This window comes from Nematostella vectensis, chromosome 9 (genome assembly GCF_932526225.1).
Source record: "Nematostella vectensis chromosome 9, jaNemVect1.1, whole genome shotgun sequence".
In the NCBI taxonomy this organism is placed as follows: Eukaryota; Metazoa; Cnidaria; class Anthozoa; order Actiniaria; family Edwardsiidae; genus Nematostella; species Nematostella vectensis.
In genome coordinates, this window is record NC_064042.1 from 402,029 (window position 1) to 415,268 (window position 13,240).

General features: G+C 39.6%; 1 protein-coding gene and 33 non-coding genes across 37 annotated transcripts in view; all 34 read right to left on the reverse strand.

Moving 5' to 3' along the window:
- The window catches only part of LOC5502976 (hemicentin-1), a 36,925-nt gene that overhangs the window by 18,477 nt on the left and 5,208 nt on the right, over window positions 1-13,240 (reverse strand). For all 4 annotated transcript variants that reach the window (XM_048732396.1, XM_048732394.1, XM_048732395.1 and 1 more), the window contains 9 exons: window positions 12,789-13,130; window positions 11,561-11,899; window positions 10,751-11,089; window positions 10,264-10,602; window positions 9,547-9,885; window positions 8,734-9,054; window positions 8,171-8,422; window positions 7,494-7,748; window positions 6,747-6,992 (listed from right to left, as the gene is read on the reverse strand). In XM_048732396.1, coding sequence (XP_048588353.1) covers window positions 6,747-6,992; window positions 7,494-7,748; window positions 8,171-8,422; window positions 8,734-9,054; window positions 9,547-9,885; window positions 10,264-10,602; window positions 10,751-11,089; window positions 11,561-11,899; window positions 12,789-12,951 — 2,593 coding nt within the window. In that variant the 5' untranslated portion in view covers window positions 12,952-13,130. The remainder of the gene's footprint in view (window positions 1-6,746; window positions 6,993-7,493; window positions 7,749-8,170; window positions 8,423-8,733; window positions 9,055-9,546; window positions 9,886-10,263; window positions 10,603-10,750; window positions 11,090-11,560; window positions 11,900-12,788; window positions 13,131-13,240) is intronic.
- On the reverse strand, window positions 119-201 carry Trnal-uaa. The gene has a single exon. It is a non-coding gene; the product is annotated as a tRNA-Leu (tRNA).
- Window positions 278-360, reverse strand: Trnal-uaa. The gene has a single exon. It is a non-coding gene; the product is annotated as a tRNA-Leu (tRNA).
- On the reverse strand, window positions 437-519 carry Trnal-uaa. The gene has a single exon. It is a non-coding gene; the product is annotated as a tRNA-Leu (tRNA).
- Window positions 596-678, reverse strand: Trnal-uaa. The gene has a single exon. It is a non-coding gene; the product is annotated as a tRNA-Leu (tRNA).
- Window positions 755-837, reverse strand: Trnal-uaa. Its single transcript has one exon. It is a non-coding gene; the product is annotated as a tRNA-Leu (tRNA).
- On the reverse strand, window positions 914-996 carry Trnal-uaa. The gene has a single exon. It is a non-coding gene; the product is annotated as a tRNA-Leu (tRNA).
- On the reverse strand, window positions 1,073-1,155 carry Trnal-uaa. Its single transcript has one exon. It is a non-coding gene; the product is annotated as a tRNA-Leu (tRNA).
- Trnal-uaa lies at window positions 1,232-1,314 on the reverse strand. Its single transcript has one exon. It is a non-coding gene; the product is annotated as a tRNA-Leu (tRNA).
- Trnal-uaa lies at window positions 1,391-1,473 on the reverse strand. The gene has a single exon. It is a non-coding gene; the product is annotated as a tRNA-Leu (tRNA).
- Trnal-uaa lies at window positions 1,550-1,632 on the reverse strand. The gene has a single exon. It is a non-coding gene; the product is annotated as a tRNA-Leu (tRNA).
- Window positions 1,709-1,791, reverse strand: Trnal-uaa. The gene has a single exon. It is a non-coding gene; the product is annotated as a tRNA-Leu (tRNA).
- On the reverse strand, window positions 2,025-2,107 carry Trnal-caa. Its single transcript has one exon. It is a non-coding gene; the product is annotated as a tRNA-Leu (tRNA).
- Trnal-uaa lies at window positions 2,184-2,266 on the reverse strand. The gene has a single exon. It is a non-coding gene; the product is annotated as a tRNA-Leu (tRNA).
- Trnal-uaa lies at window positions 2,343-2,425 on the reverse strand. Its single transcript has one exon. It is a non-coding gene; the product is annotated as a tRNA-Leu (tRNA).
- Trnal-uaa lies at window positions 2,502-2,584 on the reverse strand. Its single transcript has one exon. It is a non-coding gene; the product is annotated as a tRNA-Leu (tRNA).
- Trnal-uaa lies at window positions 2,661-2,743 on the reverse strand. The gene has a single exon. It is a non-coding gene; the product is annotated as a tRNA-Leu (tRNA).
- On the reverse strand, window positions 2,820-2,902 carry Trnal-uaa. Its single transcript has one exon. It is a non-coding gene; the product is annotated as a tRNA-Leu (tRNA).
- Trnal-uaa lies at window positions 2,979-3,061 on the reverse strand. Its single transcript has one exon. It is a non-coding gene; the product is annotated as a tRNA-Leu (tRNA).
- Window positions 3,138-3,220, reverse strand: Trnal-uaa. Its single transcript has one exon. It is a non-coding gene; the product is annotated as a tRNA-Leu (tRNA).
- Window positions 3,297-3,379, reverse strand: Trnal-uaa. Its single transcript has one exon. It is a non-coding gene; the product is annotated as a tRNA-Leu (tRNA).
- Window positions 3,456-3,538, reverse strand: Trnal-uaa. Its single transcript has one exon. It is a non-coding gene; the product is annotated as a tRNA-Leu (tRNA).
- Trnal-uaa lies at window positions 3,615-3,697 on the reverse strand. Its single transcript has one exon. It is a non-coding gene; the product is annotated as a tRNA-Leu (tRNA).
- Trnal-caa lies at window positions 3,931-4,013 on the reverse strand. The gene has a single exon. It is a non-coding gene; the product is annotated as a tRNA-Leu (tRNA).
- On the reverse strand, window positions 4,090-4,172 carry Trnal-uaa. Its single transcript has one exon. It is a non-coding gene; the product is annotated as a tRNA-Leu (tRNA).
- On the reverse strand, window positions 4,249-4,331 carry Trnal-uaa. Its single transcript has one exon. It is a non-coding gene; the product is annotated as a tRNA-Leu (tRNA).
- Trnal-uaa lies at window positions 4,408-4,490 on the reverse strand. The gene has a single exon. It is a non-coding gene; the product is annotated as a tRNA-Leu (tRNA).
- Trnal-uaa lies at window positions 4,567-4,649 on the reverse strand. Its single transcript has one exon. It is a non-coding gene; the product is annotated as a tRNA-Leu (tRNA).
- On the reverse strand, window positions 4,726-4,808 carry Trnal-uaa. Its single transcript has one exon. It is a non-coding gene; the product is annotated as a tRNA-Leu (tRNA).
- On the reverse strand, window positions 4,885-4,967 carry Trnal-uaa. The gene has a single exon. It is a non-coding gene; the product is annotated as a tRNA-Leu (tRNA).
- Trnal-uaa lies at window positions 5,044-5,126 on the reverse strand. The gene has a single exon. It is a non-coding gene; the product is annotated as a tRNA-Leu (tRNA).
- Trnal-uaa lies at window positions 5,678-5,760 on the reverse strand. Its single transcript has one exon. It is a non-coding gene; the product is annotated as a tRNA-Leu (tRNA).
- Window positions 5,837-5,919, reverse strand: Trnal-uaa. The gene has a single exon. It is a non-coding gene; the product is annotated as a tRNA-Leu (tRNA).
- Window positions 6,154-6,236, reverse strand: Trnal-uaa. Its single transcript has one exon. It is a non-coding gene; the product is annotated as a tRNA-Leu (tRNA).

Below are 13,240 nucleotides of genomic sequence, written 5' to 3' on the forward strand. Positions count from 1 at the left end.
TTTGAACTTAAGTCCAACGCCTTAACCACTCGGCCATCCTCGTTAACTGTGTATATTTCGAGTTGTGTTTCATATGAAATTCGAATAAACAAACACAGAGAAATAAAAGTTTAAAGTATACCAGGAGTGGGGTTAGAACCCACGCGTACATTCGTACATTGGAACTTGAGTACAACGCCTTAACCACTCGGCCATCCTGGTTAACTGTGTATATTTTTAGTTGTGTTTACATATGAAATTTGGATAAAAAAATACAGAGAAATAAAAGTTAAATGTATACCAGGAGTGGGGTTCGAACCCACGCGTACATTCGTACATTGGAACTTAAGTCCAACGCCTTAACCACTCGGCCATCCTGGTTAACAGTGTATATTTTCAGTTGTGTTTACATATGAAATTCGGATAAAGAAATACAGAGAAATAAAAGTTAAAAGTATACCAGGAGTGGGGTTCGAACCCACGCGTACATCCGTACATTTGAACTTAAGTCCAACGCTTTAACCACTCGGCCATCCTGGTTAACTGTGTATACTTCCAGTAGGGTTTACATATAAAATTCGGATAAAGAAATACAGAGAAATAAAAGTTAAAAGTATACCAGGAGTGGGGTTCGAACCCACGCGTACATTCGTACATTGGAACTTAAGTCTAACGCCTTAACCACTCGGCCATCCTGGTTAACTCTGTATATTTCCAGTTGTGTTTACATATGAAATTCGGATAAAGAAACAAAGAAAAATAAAAGTTAAAAGTATACCAGGAGTGGGGTTCGAACCCACGCGTACATCCGTACATTTGAACTTAAGTCAAACGCCTTAACCACTCGGCCATCCTGGTTAACTCTGTATATTTTTCAGTTGTGTTTACATATGAAATTCGAATGAAAAACCCAGAGAAATAAAAGTTAAAAGTATACCAGGAGTGGAGTTCGAACCCACGCGTACATCCGTACATTTGAACTTAAGTCCAACGCCTTAACCACTCGGCCATCCTGGTTAACTCTGTATATTTCCAGTTGTGTTTACATATGAAATTCGGATAAAGAAATACAGAGAAATAAAAGTTAAATGTATACCAGGAGTGGGGTTCGAACCCACGCGTACATGCGTACATTGGAACTTAAGTCCAACGCCTTAACCACTCGGCCATCCTGGTTAACTGTGTATATTTCCAGTTGTGTTTACATATGAAATTCGGATAAAGAAATACAGAGAAATAAAAGTTAAAAGTATACCAGGAGTGGGGTTCGAACCCACGCGTACATTCGTACATTGGAACTTAAGTCCAACGCCTTAACCACTCGGCCATCCTGGTTAACTCTGTATATTTCCAGTAGTGTTTACATATAAAATTCGGATAAAGAAACAAAGAAAAATAAAAGTTAAAAGTATACCAGGAGTGGGGTTCGAACCCACGCGTACATTCGTACATTGGAACTTAAGTCCAACGCCTTAACCACTCGGCCATCCTGGTTAACTCTGTATATTTCCACTTGTGTTTACATATGAAATTCGGATAAAGAAATACAGAGAAATAAAAGTTAAATGTATACCAGGAGTGGGGTTCGAACCCACGCGTACATGCGTACATTTGAACTTAAGTCCAACGCCTTAACCACTCGGCCATCCTGGATAACTGTGTATATTTCCATTTGTGTTTATATATGAAGTTCGAATAAAAAAACACAGATAAATAAAAGTTAAAAGTATACCAGGAGTGGGGTTCGAACCCACGCGTACATCCGTACATTGGAACTTAAGTCCAACGCCTTAACCACTCGGCCATCCTGGTTAACTCTGTATATTTCCAGTTGTGTTTACATATGAAATTCGAATGAAAAACCCAGAGAAATAAAAGTTAAAAGTATACCAGGACTTGGGTTGGAACCCACGCGTACATCCGTACATTTGAACTTAAGTCCAACGCCTTAACCACTCGGCCATCCTCGTTAACTGTGTATATTTCGAGTTGTGTTTCATATGAAATTCGAATAAACAAACACAGAGAAATAAAAGTTTAAAGTATACCAGGAGTGGGGTTAGAACCCACGCGTACATTCGTACATTGGAACTTGAGTACAACGCCTTAACCACTCGGCCATCCTGGTTAACTGTGTATATTTTTAGTTGTGTTTACATATGAAATTTGGATAAAAAAATACAGAGAAATAAAAGTTAAATGTATACCAGGAGTGGGGTTCGAACCCACGCGTACATTCGTACATTGGAACTTAAGTCCAACGCCTTAACCACTCGGCCATCCTGGTTAACAGTGTATATTTTCAGTTGTGTTTACATATGAAATTCGGATAAAGAAATACAGAGAAATAAAAGTTAAAAGTATACCAGGAGTGGGGTTCGAACCCACGCGTACATCCGTACATTTGAACTTAAGTCCAACGCTTTAACCACTCGGCCATCCTGGTTAACTGTGTATACTTCCAGTAGGGTTTACATATAAAATTCGGATAAAGAAATACAGAGAAATAAAAGTTAAAAGTATACCAGGAGTGGGGTTCGAACCCACGCGTACATTCGTACATTGGAACTTAAGTCTAACGCCTTAACCACTCGGCCATCCTGGTTAACTCTGTATATTTCCAGTTGTGTTTACATATGAAATTCGGATAAAGAAACAAAGAAAAATAAAAGTTAAAAGTATACCAGGAGTGGGGTTCGAACCCACGCGTACATCCGTACATTTGAACTTAAGTCAAACGCCTTAACCACTCGGCCATCCTGGTTAACTCTGTATATTTTTCAGTTGTGTTTACATATGAAATTCGAATGAAAAACCCAGAGAAATAAAAGTTAAAAGTATACCAGGAGTGGAGTTCGAACCCACGCGTACATCCGTACATTTGAACTTAAGTCCAACGCCTTAACCACTCGGCCATCCTGGTTAACTCTGTATATTTCCAGTTGTGTTTACATATGAAATTCGGATAAAGAAATACAGAGAAATAAAAGTTAAATGTATACCAGGAGTGGGGTTCGAACCCACGCGTACATGCGTACATTGGAACTTAAGTCCAACGCCTTAACCACTCGGCCATCCTGGTTAACTGTGTATATTTCCAGTTGTGTTTACATATGAAATTCGGATAAAGAAATACAGAGAAATAAAAGTTAAAAGTATACCAGGAGTGGGGTTCGAACCCACGCGTACATTCGTACATTGGAACTTAAGTCCAACGCCTTAACCACTCGGCCATCCTGGTTAACTCTGTATATTTCCAGTAGTGTTTACATATAAAATTCGGATAAAGAAACAAAGAAAAATAAAAGTTAAAAGTATACCAGGAGTGGGGTTCGAACCCACGCGTACATTCGTACATTGGAACTTAAGTCCAACGCCTTAACCACTCGGCCATCCTGGTTAACTCTGTATATTTCCACTTGTGTTTACATATGAAATTCGGATAAAGAAATACAGAGAAATAAAAGTTAAATGTATACCAGGAGTGGGGTTCGAACCCACGCGTACATGCGTACATTTGAACTTAAGTCCAACGCCTTAACCACTCGGCCATCCTGGATAACTGTGTATATTTCCATTTGTGTTTATATATGAAGTTCGAATAAAAAAACACAGATAAATAAAAGTTAAAAGTATACCAGGAGTGGGGTTCGAACCCACGCGTACATCCGTACATTGGAACTTAAGTCCAACGCCTTAACCACTCGGCCATCCTGGTTAACTCTGTATATTTCCAGTTGTGTTTACATATGAAATTCGAATGAAAAACCCAGAGAAATAAAAGTTAAAAGTATACCAGGACTTGGGTTGGAACCCACGCGTACATCCGTACATTTGAACTTAAGTCCAACGCCTTAACCACTCGGCCATCCTCGTTAACTGTGTATATTTCGAGTTGTGTTTCATATGAAATTCGAATAAACAAACACAGAGAAATAAAAGTTTAAAGTATACCAGGAGTGGGGTTAGAACCCACGCGTACATTCGTACATTGGAACTTGAGTACAACGCCTTAACCACTCGGCCATCCTGGTTAACTGTGTATATTTTTAGTTGTGTTTACATATGAAATTTGGATAAAGAAATACAGAGAAATAAAAGTTAAATGTATACCAGGAGTGGGGTTCGAACCCACGCGTACATTCGTACATTGGAACTTAAGTCCAACGCCTTAACCACTCGGCCATCCTGGTTAACAGTGTATATTTTCAGTTGTGTTTACATATGAAATTCGGATAAAGAAATACAGAGAAATAAAAGTTAAAAGTATACCAGGAGTGGGGTTCGAACCCACGCGTACATCCGTACATTTGAACTTAAGTCCAACGCTTTAACCACTCGGCCATCCTGGTTAACTGTGTATACTTCCAGTAGGGTTTACATATAAAATTCGGATAAAGAAATACAGAGAAATAAAAGTTAAAAGTATACCAGGAGTGGGGTTCGAACCCACGCGTACATTCGTACATTGGAACTTAAGTCTAACGCCTTAACCACTCGGCCATCCTGGTTAACTCTGTATATTTCCAGTTGTGTTTACATATGAAATTCGGATAAAGAAACAAAGAAAAATAAAAGTTAAAAGTATACCAGGAGTGGGGTTCGAACCCACGCGTACATCCGTACATTTGAACTTAAGTCAAACGCCTTAACCACTCGGCCATCCTGGTTAACTCTGTATATTTTTCAGTTGTGTTTACATATGAAATTCGAATGAAAAACCCAGAAAAATAAAAGTTAAAAGTATACCAGGAGTGGAGTTCGAACCCACGCGTACATGCGTACATTGGAACTTAAGTCCAACGCCTTAACCACTCGGCCATCCTGGTTAACTCTGTATATTTCCAGTTGTGTTTACATATGAAATTCGGATAAAGAAATACAGAGAAATAAAAGTTAAAAGTATACCAGGAGTGGGGTTCGAACCCACGCGTACATTCGTACATTGGAACTTAAGTCCAACGCCTTAACCACTCGGCCATCCTGGTTAACTCTGTATATTTCCAGTAGTGTTTACATATAAAATTCTGATAAAGAAATACAGAGAAATAAAAGTTAAAAGTATACCAGGAGTGGGGTTCGAAACCACGCGTACATGCGTACATTTGAACTTAAGTCCAACGCCTTAACCACTCGGCCATCCTGGTTAACTGTGTATATTTTTAGTTGTGTTTACATATGAAATTCGGATAAAGAAATACAGAGAAATAAAAGTTAAAAGTATACCAGGAGTGGGGTTAGAACCCACGCGTACATCCGTACATTTGAAGTTAAGTCCAACGCCTTAACCACTCGGCCATCCTGGATAACTCTGTATATTTCCATTTGTGTTTATATATGAAGTTCGAATAAAAAAACACAGAGAAATAAAAGTTAAAATTATACCAGGAGTGGGGTTCGAACCCACGCATAAATTTGTACATTGGATCTTAAGCCCCACGCCTTAACCACTCTACCATCCTGGTTAACTGTGTATATTTTTAGTTGTGTTATATATGAAAGTGGAATAAAAAAAACACAGAAATAAAAGTTAAAAGTATACCAGGAGTGGGGTTAGAACCCACGGGTACATCCGTACATTTAAACTTAAGTCCAACGCCTTAACCACTCGGCCATCCTGGTTAACTGTGTATATTTTTAGTTGTGTTTACATATGAAATTCGGATAAAGAAATACAGAGAAATAAAAGTTAAAAGTATACCAGGAGTGGGGTTAGAACCCACGCGTACATCCGTACATTTGAACTTAAGTCCAACGCCTTAACCACTCGGCCATCCTGGATAACTGTGTATATTTCCATTTGTGTTTATATATGAAGTTCAAATAAAAAAACACAGATAAATAAAAGTTAAAAGTATACCAGGAGTGGGGTTCGAACCCACGCGTACATCCGTACATTGGAACTTAAGTCCAACGCCTTAACCACTCGGCCATCCTGGTTAACTCTGTATATTTCCAGTTGTGTTTACATATGAAATTCGAATGAAAGACCCAGAGAAATAAAAGTTAAAAGTATACCAGGACTTGGGTTGGAACCCACGCGTACATCCGTACATTTGAACTTAAGTACAACGCCTTAACCACTCGGCCATCCTGGTTAACTGTGTATATTTTTAGTTGTGTTTACATATGAAATTCGAATAAACAAACACAGAGAAATAAAAGCTTAAAGTATACCAGGAGTGGGTTTAGAACCCACGTGTACATTCGTACATTGGAACTTAAGTCCAACGCCTTAACCACTTGGCCATCCTGGTTAAATCTGTATATTTCCAGTTGTGTTTCATATAAAATTCGAATAAACAAACACAGAGAAATAAAAGTTAAAAGTATACCAGGAGTGGGGTTCGAACCCACGCGTACACCCACGCTTTGGTTCGAACCCCAATCCTGGTATAATTTTAACTTTTATTTCTCTGTATTTCTTTATCCATTCGGCCATCCTGGTGAACTGTGTATATTTCCAGCTGTGTTTACATGGGAAATCCGGATAAAGAAATACAGAGAAATCAAAAGCGAAAAGTACACCATGACTGGGGTTCGAACGCACGCGTACATTCTTACATTGGAACCTTAGTCGAACGTGGGGAAACCGTGAACAGAAATCATTAAAGACTAGTATAAAATGCTAATAAGTTACCTGTGTAAATGATAATAGAATGCATTTATCTATTGGTCCTATGAGAATTAAAGAGCATTTGCAGAAATTGTTAACGAGCTCGTATCATCAATTGTAAATGTTAAAATGAAATTTTTGCCACACTTACAGTCCACTTGAATTTGTGCTGTTGAGTTTGCTGCTGAGCAGGAGTTCTCGGCCTGACAGACATACTCCCCCTCCTCGTCACGACCTATGCTGGGAATCAATAAATTTTCTCCTGAAGCCACAATCCTGCCATCCCTAAGCCACGTGGTGTTTAGAGGACTGGAGCCCGTCGCGTCGCACACCAGGGTTACATTTGCTCCCTCTACTGCTGTTTGTGATGGCGTTGGCCTTGTGATCATTGGGGGAGCTACGGGGATGAAAATAAGCATTTATATGTAAATAGAGCTCATTGTCCCATTAAAGTTAAATGAGGAAAATCTATCAAGATAAGTTCTCGCTGTATGTGACCGCGGTGATTTCTGGGATCACTGGTGGAGCTACAGGGATGAAAATATGCATCTATATGTAAATAGAGCTTTTCAAGTGAAAATATGACAATCTATCAAGATAAACTCTCGCAAGATAAACTCTCTTTTTGATTTCACTAGTGAGGTATGGGGATTGAAATATGCATTTCGTTTATCACGTGAAATGCTGGCTACCTGGATAGATAGATACAGTTTTTATATATTATAATAGCAAAGAGAACCTCATAAAGATCAGCTGTTTTAAAAATCCGGACAACAGGAATAGTAAAATCCAGTCATTTTGAGTAATAGTGATGTAATAGTTTTTTTAACCTAATTTATTCGATAACATCTTTATTTCCCTAGATAAAAAATGTAAAATTTAACATTCTGATACTTGCCTTTGATCAGAACTTCTACCGTGGCGTTCTCCCCAGGTCCCGCGCGGTTCTGCGGTACACATGTGACATGCATCACCCCTGCTGCTGTGGGATTGTGGGTAAGGGTGCCCGTATTGCTGGTGTAGGTCTTCTCGTTGATAACAAAGTCGTATGAGTAGGGCGAGGGGTTGGATGTCCCGGTACAGCTTAGGGCTACCTCTTGATTGACACACGTTATGTATGTTGAAGACCTCAAGGTTACATTTGTAGCTTTATCTAAATAAATGAGATTAGGCGTAAGTAGGCATAATCTTTGGAATAAGGTTTCATGCAATTTAGGTATAATCTTTGTGAACGTAGAAAGAGGACATGGAGAGTTCACTCAATTAGGAATCGGGATAGTTATTAGGCGCTGACTACACTAGGCTTGATTTGATGATGTTTTCCTGGCAATGGCAGCATCAGTGCGGGATGATGATTTGGTAAATATTATCAAGCACAAAATGCATGGTACATAAAACGAGTGTCCCTGGGGCCAATTTTAACAGCTAATAATTCAATTATTAAAGGAAAACAAGATTCCCTACAAGTTTTTCAGACGGTCTTACTCTAAGATGCGGACTTATTCAATTAAATCAAATAAATACCCGATCAAAAAAAATAGTAAAAGCTTTAAAGCAAACAAGTCCGATACTCACACTGTACGTTCAGGTACACGTCATCGCTCACTACTGGCTGGTTACCAGACCTCGCCGTGCATCGGTAGCTACCCGTGTCCGCTCTACCAGCGCTAGAGATAGTCAAGCTGTCACCAGCACCTCTTTGCTGTCCATCACGAGACCACGTGACGCTTGGGGGAGGAGCAACGTCCTCAGAGACGGAGCAAGATAATACCGTTGACTCGGTTTCGTTCACTGTGACGTTACCATTGGAACGAACAACCAATGGCACTTAAAAGAAACAATTTTATTGTCTTTTAAATCCGAATCTATTTTGACTATCAGGCTGTGACTCAAGAGAGAATGCGTGACAGAAGACGTGCCCAACATAGAAAATTTGAAAGCAGGGGCTATTTCAGTGCCGATTCCTAGGGGCAAAACAGCGTTCTTCCACAACAAAGATATATTTTGGTCAATTTTAGAAAGGGGAGATACTGGGTTCTTTCACAAAAAAATTCATTATAGGCATTATTCCGGAATAGCATGATGGACCATCTCAGAGATTGTAATTATTCTCTTTTTTTAAAAAAAAGAGTGCTCACCTGTAAACTTCACTGTGGCGTTTTGTTTGTAAGTGTTTTGATTAATGTCTATAATCTCGCATTGATAAACCCCTTCATCAGATTGTGTCGCGTTTTTGATAATCAGTGTCGCTTGCTCAGATTCACTAATGTCCAGAGACGATCCGAACCCTTGACGAATGAGCTTAGTATTGTTTGAGAGCTCTCCGATCTGGACACCATCTTTCCAGAACACGACTCGATCAATCGCCTCCGTCGTTCTGTACGTCCATTTTAGAGAACTCAGAGTTCCTTTCAAGATGTACACTGGGTTATTGAAGGAACTTGTGAAGGATGCAAATCCTGGAAAAAATATTGGTCGAGGAAAATAATAAATTCATGATAAAAAATATATATAAGGCGTATATAATGTATTGAAGGTGTGAGGCCAAGGGTGTATAGACTAATGACGACGATGATCATACGGGTGATTATATGATGGTGGGGGAAGATGCTGATTGTGTTGACTTTGACGATGATATAATGACATTTGATGATAATGACAATGGTGATGACGATTAATGTTATGATTATGATGAAGATGATGATGATAATGATGATTACTGCTATGATGATGATGATGATGATTACTGCTATGATGATGATGATACTAATGATGGAGGAAGAACAGAAGAATATTTATCCACGATTATTGATAAAAACTTTAATGGTCCTGGTGATGATGACGGTTTTGATGATAAAAGTAATGATGGTGCAAACGATGATTATAACAATAATGATAATGGAATGATGTAATAAAAAATAAAGAAGACGACTGTAGGAGTATTCACTGACCTTCTACTCTGACGATGACAGATTTTATGTACGTCGTCCCATCGGTCGCGTCAGTAAGTTCCACCGAGTAGTTCCCCGCATCAGACATCGTCGCATTCTTGATGATCAGAGTCGCCTGATCAGTTGTGCTGATGTCATGAGAAGACGCGAAACCGCCAAACATGGTCACCTGCCTTGTTGAGATTCTCAGAGAACCTATTCTCGTGGATCCTTTGTAGAAGTAGATGAGATCTTCCAGGTTTCTCCCTCCCACCAAGTAAGTCCACTTGAGCTGGTAGTTCTGCGTGCCTTGTGTTATTGTGACAGGACTGCTCGGCCAGATTCTGAACTTTATGAATGCTTTTAAAACAAGAAGCACAAACAATTGCCTTCTCAAATAGATATTTTTGTCTTGTTAGAATAAACAATTATTTCACAAAATAAATGGAGAGCTGGAATCTAGCGTATAGTTTGTCGGCACTTTTGGAAAGCTTGCCGGGCAACGCACATCTTGACTTTGTTCTGTCAAGCTAAATGATCCCACAGTCCCTTCCCTTCAGGCTCTCTAAAGCTAAGCCATTGAAGCAATCATGGTCAAGGAGAAAAAAAACTAGTAGAAGTTTCCAAAGATATTGCCTTTAAGTAAAAAAGAAAATTCGATTTCAAAGGTGCGGCCACAATGTGACTCTGCTAAAATATGTTTTGCAATTATAACATAAAAAGCCGTAATTCACCCACCTTCTACCCTGACGATGACACTTTTAATGTACGTCGTCCCATCGGTCGCGTCAGTAAGTTCCACCGAGTAGTTCCCCGCATCAGACATCGTCGCATTCTTGATGATCAGAGTCGCCTGATCAGTTGTGCTGATGTCATGAGAAGACGCGAAACCGCCAAACATGGCCACCTGCCTTGACGAGATTCTTAAAGAACCGACTATCGTGGATCCTTTGTAGAAGTAGATGAGATCATCCAGGCTTCGTCCTCCCACCACATAGGTCCACTTGAGAAGATAATCTATCGCCCCGTATGTTATATTAACGGGACTTTGGGGCCAGCTGGTGATCTTTAGAATTTCTATAAAAGAAGTTACAAATGTTTGCGATGTCACAGTTTGAGATCTAATTGACTAAAATATGCAAAGAGAGCTGTTTGATTACTCGCTACAAGCAATCAAGTGTCTTAAACCATTTTAAAACGAATAAAGATCACCGTGTCACGGTACCTTCTACTCTAACGATGACAGATTTAATGTACGTCGTCCCATCGGTCGCGTCAGTAAGTTCCACCGAGTAGTTTCCCGCATCAGACATCGTCGCATTCTTGATGATCAGAGTCGCCTGATCAGTGGTGCTGATGTCATGAGAAGACGCGAAACCGCCAAACATGGCCACCTGCCTTGACGAGATTCTTAAAGAACCGACTCTCGTGGATCCTTTGAAGAAGTAGATGAGATCTTCCAGGCTTCTTCCACCAACCAGATAGCTCCACTTGAGCTTGTGGTTTAGTTTCCCGTATTCAACTGTTACGGGGGAGCTTGGTGAACTGGTAAACTTGATAAATTCTGCAAAATATGAAAAAAGCGCATTAAAGCTACTAACACAACTTCCAACATTTTCCAAGTGTCTCCTATATAAGTACTAATTTATCATGATGAATTAGATTTCAGTAAATGCCCATTCTGTCTTCGTCTTCATAATTGATTTCTTTTTTAATGTGTAATCTCCAGAATTCACACGTGTTTGCGTCTGCGGACCCACCCCTCCCTTGTCAGCCTACGCCTCTCTGCTCTTGGAGGCCCCGATTTCTCACTACCCATTAAAACAAACTTATGATACTAGGATTCGCTAGAAAAGACGCTATGCACTCTATGCCAACTTCTAATACGCTGGCAATAACACAATTAACATCATAAACATATCATGAACTTCTGACAGGTTATTTAACAAATGTAAATACCTATTCAAATGTTTCAAATTATTTAGATTTTCCTAATCATATCTATATAACATACACGAAGATCTAGCTTCTTCACCTTCTACCCTGACGATGACACTTTTAATGTACTTCGTCCCATCGGTCGCGTCAGTAAGTTCCACCGAGTAGTTCCCCGCATCAGACATCGTCGCATTCTTGATGATCAGAGTCGCCTGATCAGTTGTGCTGATGTCATGAGAAGAATTGAAACCGCCAAACATAGTCACCTGCCTTGTTGAGATTCTCAGAGAACCCATTCTCGTGGTTTTTTTGTAGAAGTAGATGAGATCATCTAGATTTTTTCCTTCCACCAAATAGGTCCATTTTAGGGGATGGTTTTCTGTACCGTATGGAATAGTGACAGGACTACTCGGCCAGCCAGTGAACTTCATCACAGCTTCAAATTAAATCAGCTTATTAAAGCGCTTGATAATCTCGATACTATTTACATAAACTCGATACTTTTTACAGGTGAGGTGGGGAGTGAACTAAAGTAGATAAGAGATGAAGATGATAATATATAAATGGCATTTTTAAAGAAACACACATTTTTCCTTGTGGATATTCTGCTATAATAGATACTAGCCTGTCAAACAATAAAACTGACCGAGACTTGCCCAAAATTGGGTATCATTTTTCCTCAGCCAATCCTGGTTATGAGTCTGCCGATTGGAGAGATAAGAAGAAGGACTATTGCAAGCTATAGACGGATTCGTTGTTTTGTTTCGACTAGAATTGGAGATCCTTGTCGAGTCTGGGAATCGGGCGCACCCAATTGACCATCTAAACCAATCAATAGGTGGATTTAATGTTTCCACTGTCACAACATACATCATTCGACTACACACAGATAGGCAATTGATTGATTACTCTAGGTGGCATGGTTGGCTACGCGCCTTTCAGCAATTCAGCACATTCATTGCGAGGGAAACTTAAAAAAATTATGATTATTATAATCATAAGAGATACATTTTTTAATTCTGGGCTACGATTATTCTCAAAACTAAGAATTCAAGTAAAATGAAACCCACGTAAATGGAATTTTTATATACACAGCCGATCTTGTAAAGGTTGCCCGCCTTGAAAGACCTAAAAAGTCACGTGATTCATTAGATATTTATTTTTCGGGAAGAAATTGCATCACATTTAAATTTACACCGCCTCCACCTAAAACATGTTTGACAAAATGGCATTCCATACGTGCGGAAATCGATTATAGAACGATGTCTTTGAAGGTGGACAGATGGAAGATGAAAATCAGCTGTTTATAAAAAAACATCAATTACCTTGAACGTTCACGACAACGCTCATGATATAAGTAGTCCCGTCGTCTGCGTCAGTAAGTTCCACCGAGTAGTTTCCCGCATCAGACAGAGTCGCATTCTTGATGATCAGAGTCGCCTGATCAGTTGTGCTAATGTTATGAGAAGACGCGAAACCGCCAAACATGGTCACCTGCCTTGTTGAGATTCTTAAAGTACCGACTCTCGTGGATCCTTTGTAGAAGTAGATGAGATCGTCCAGGGTTTTATTATTAACTTCATAAGCCCAACTGAGGTTATAATCTCTTGTTCCGTATTCAATAACAATTGGACCTCTTGGCCATCTGGTGAAGGTGATCCCGGCGGCTGCAGAAAAGAACAGCATCAAAAATCACACCCATGCCTCCGGTCTTTGAGTACGCTGGATACAAGTGGCTCCGAGCTTCGCGGCGACAACGATTTGAGCGCTTCACTCA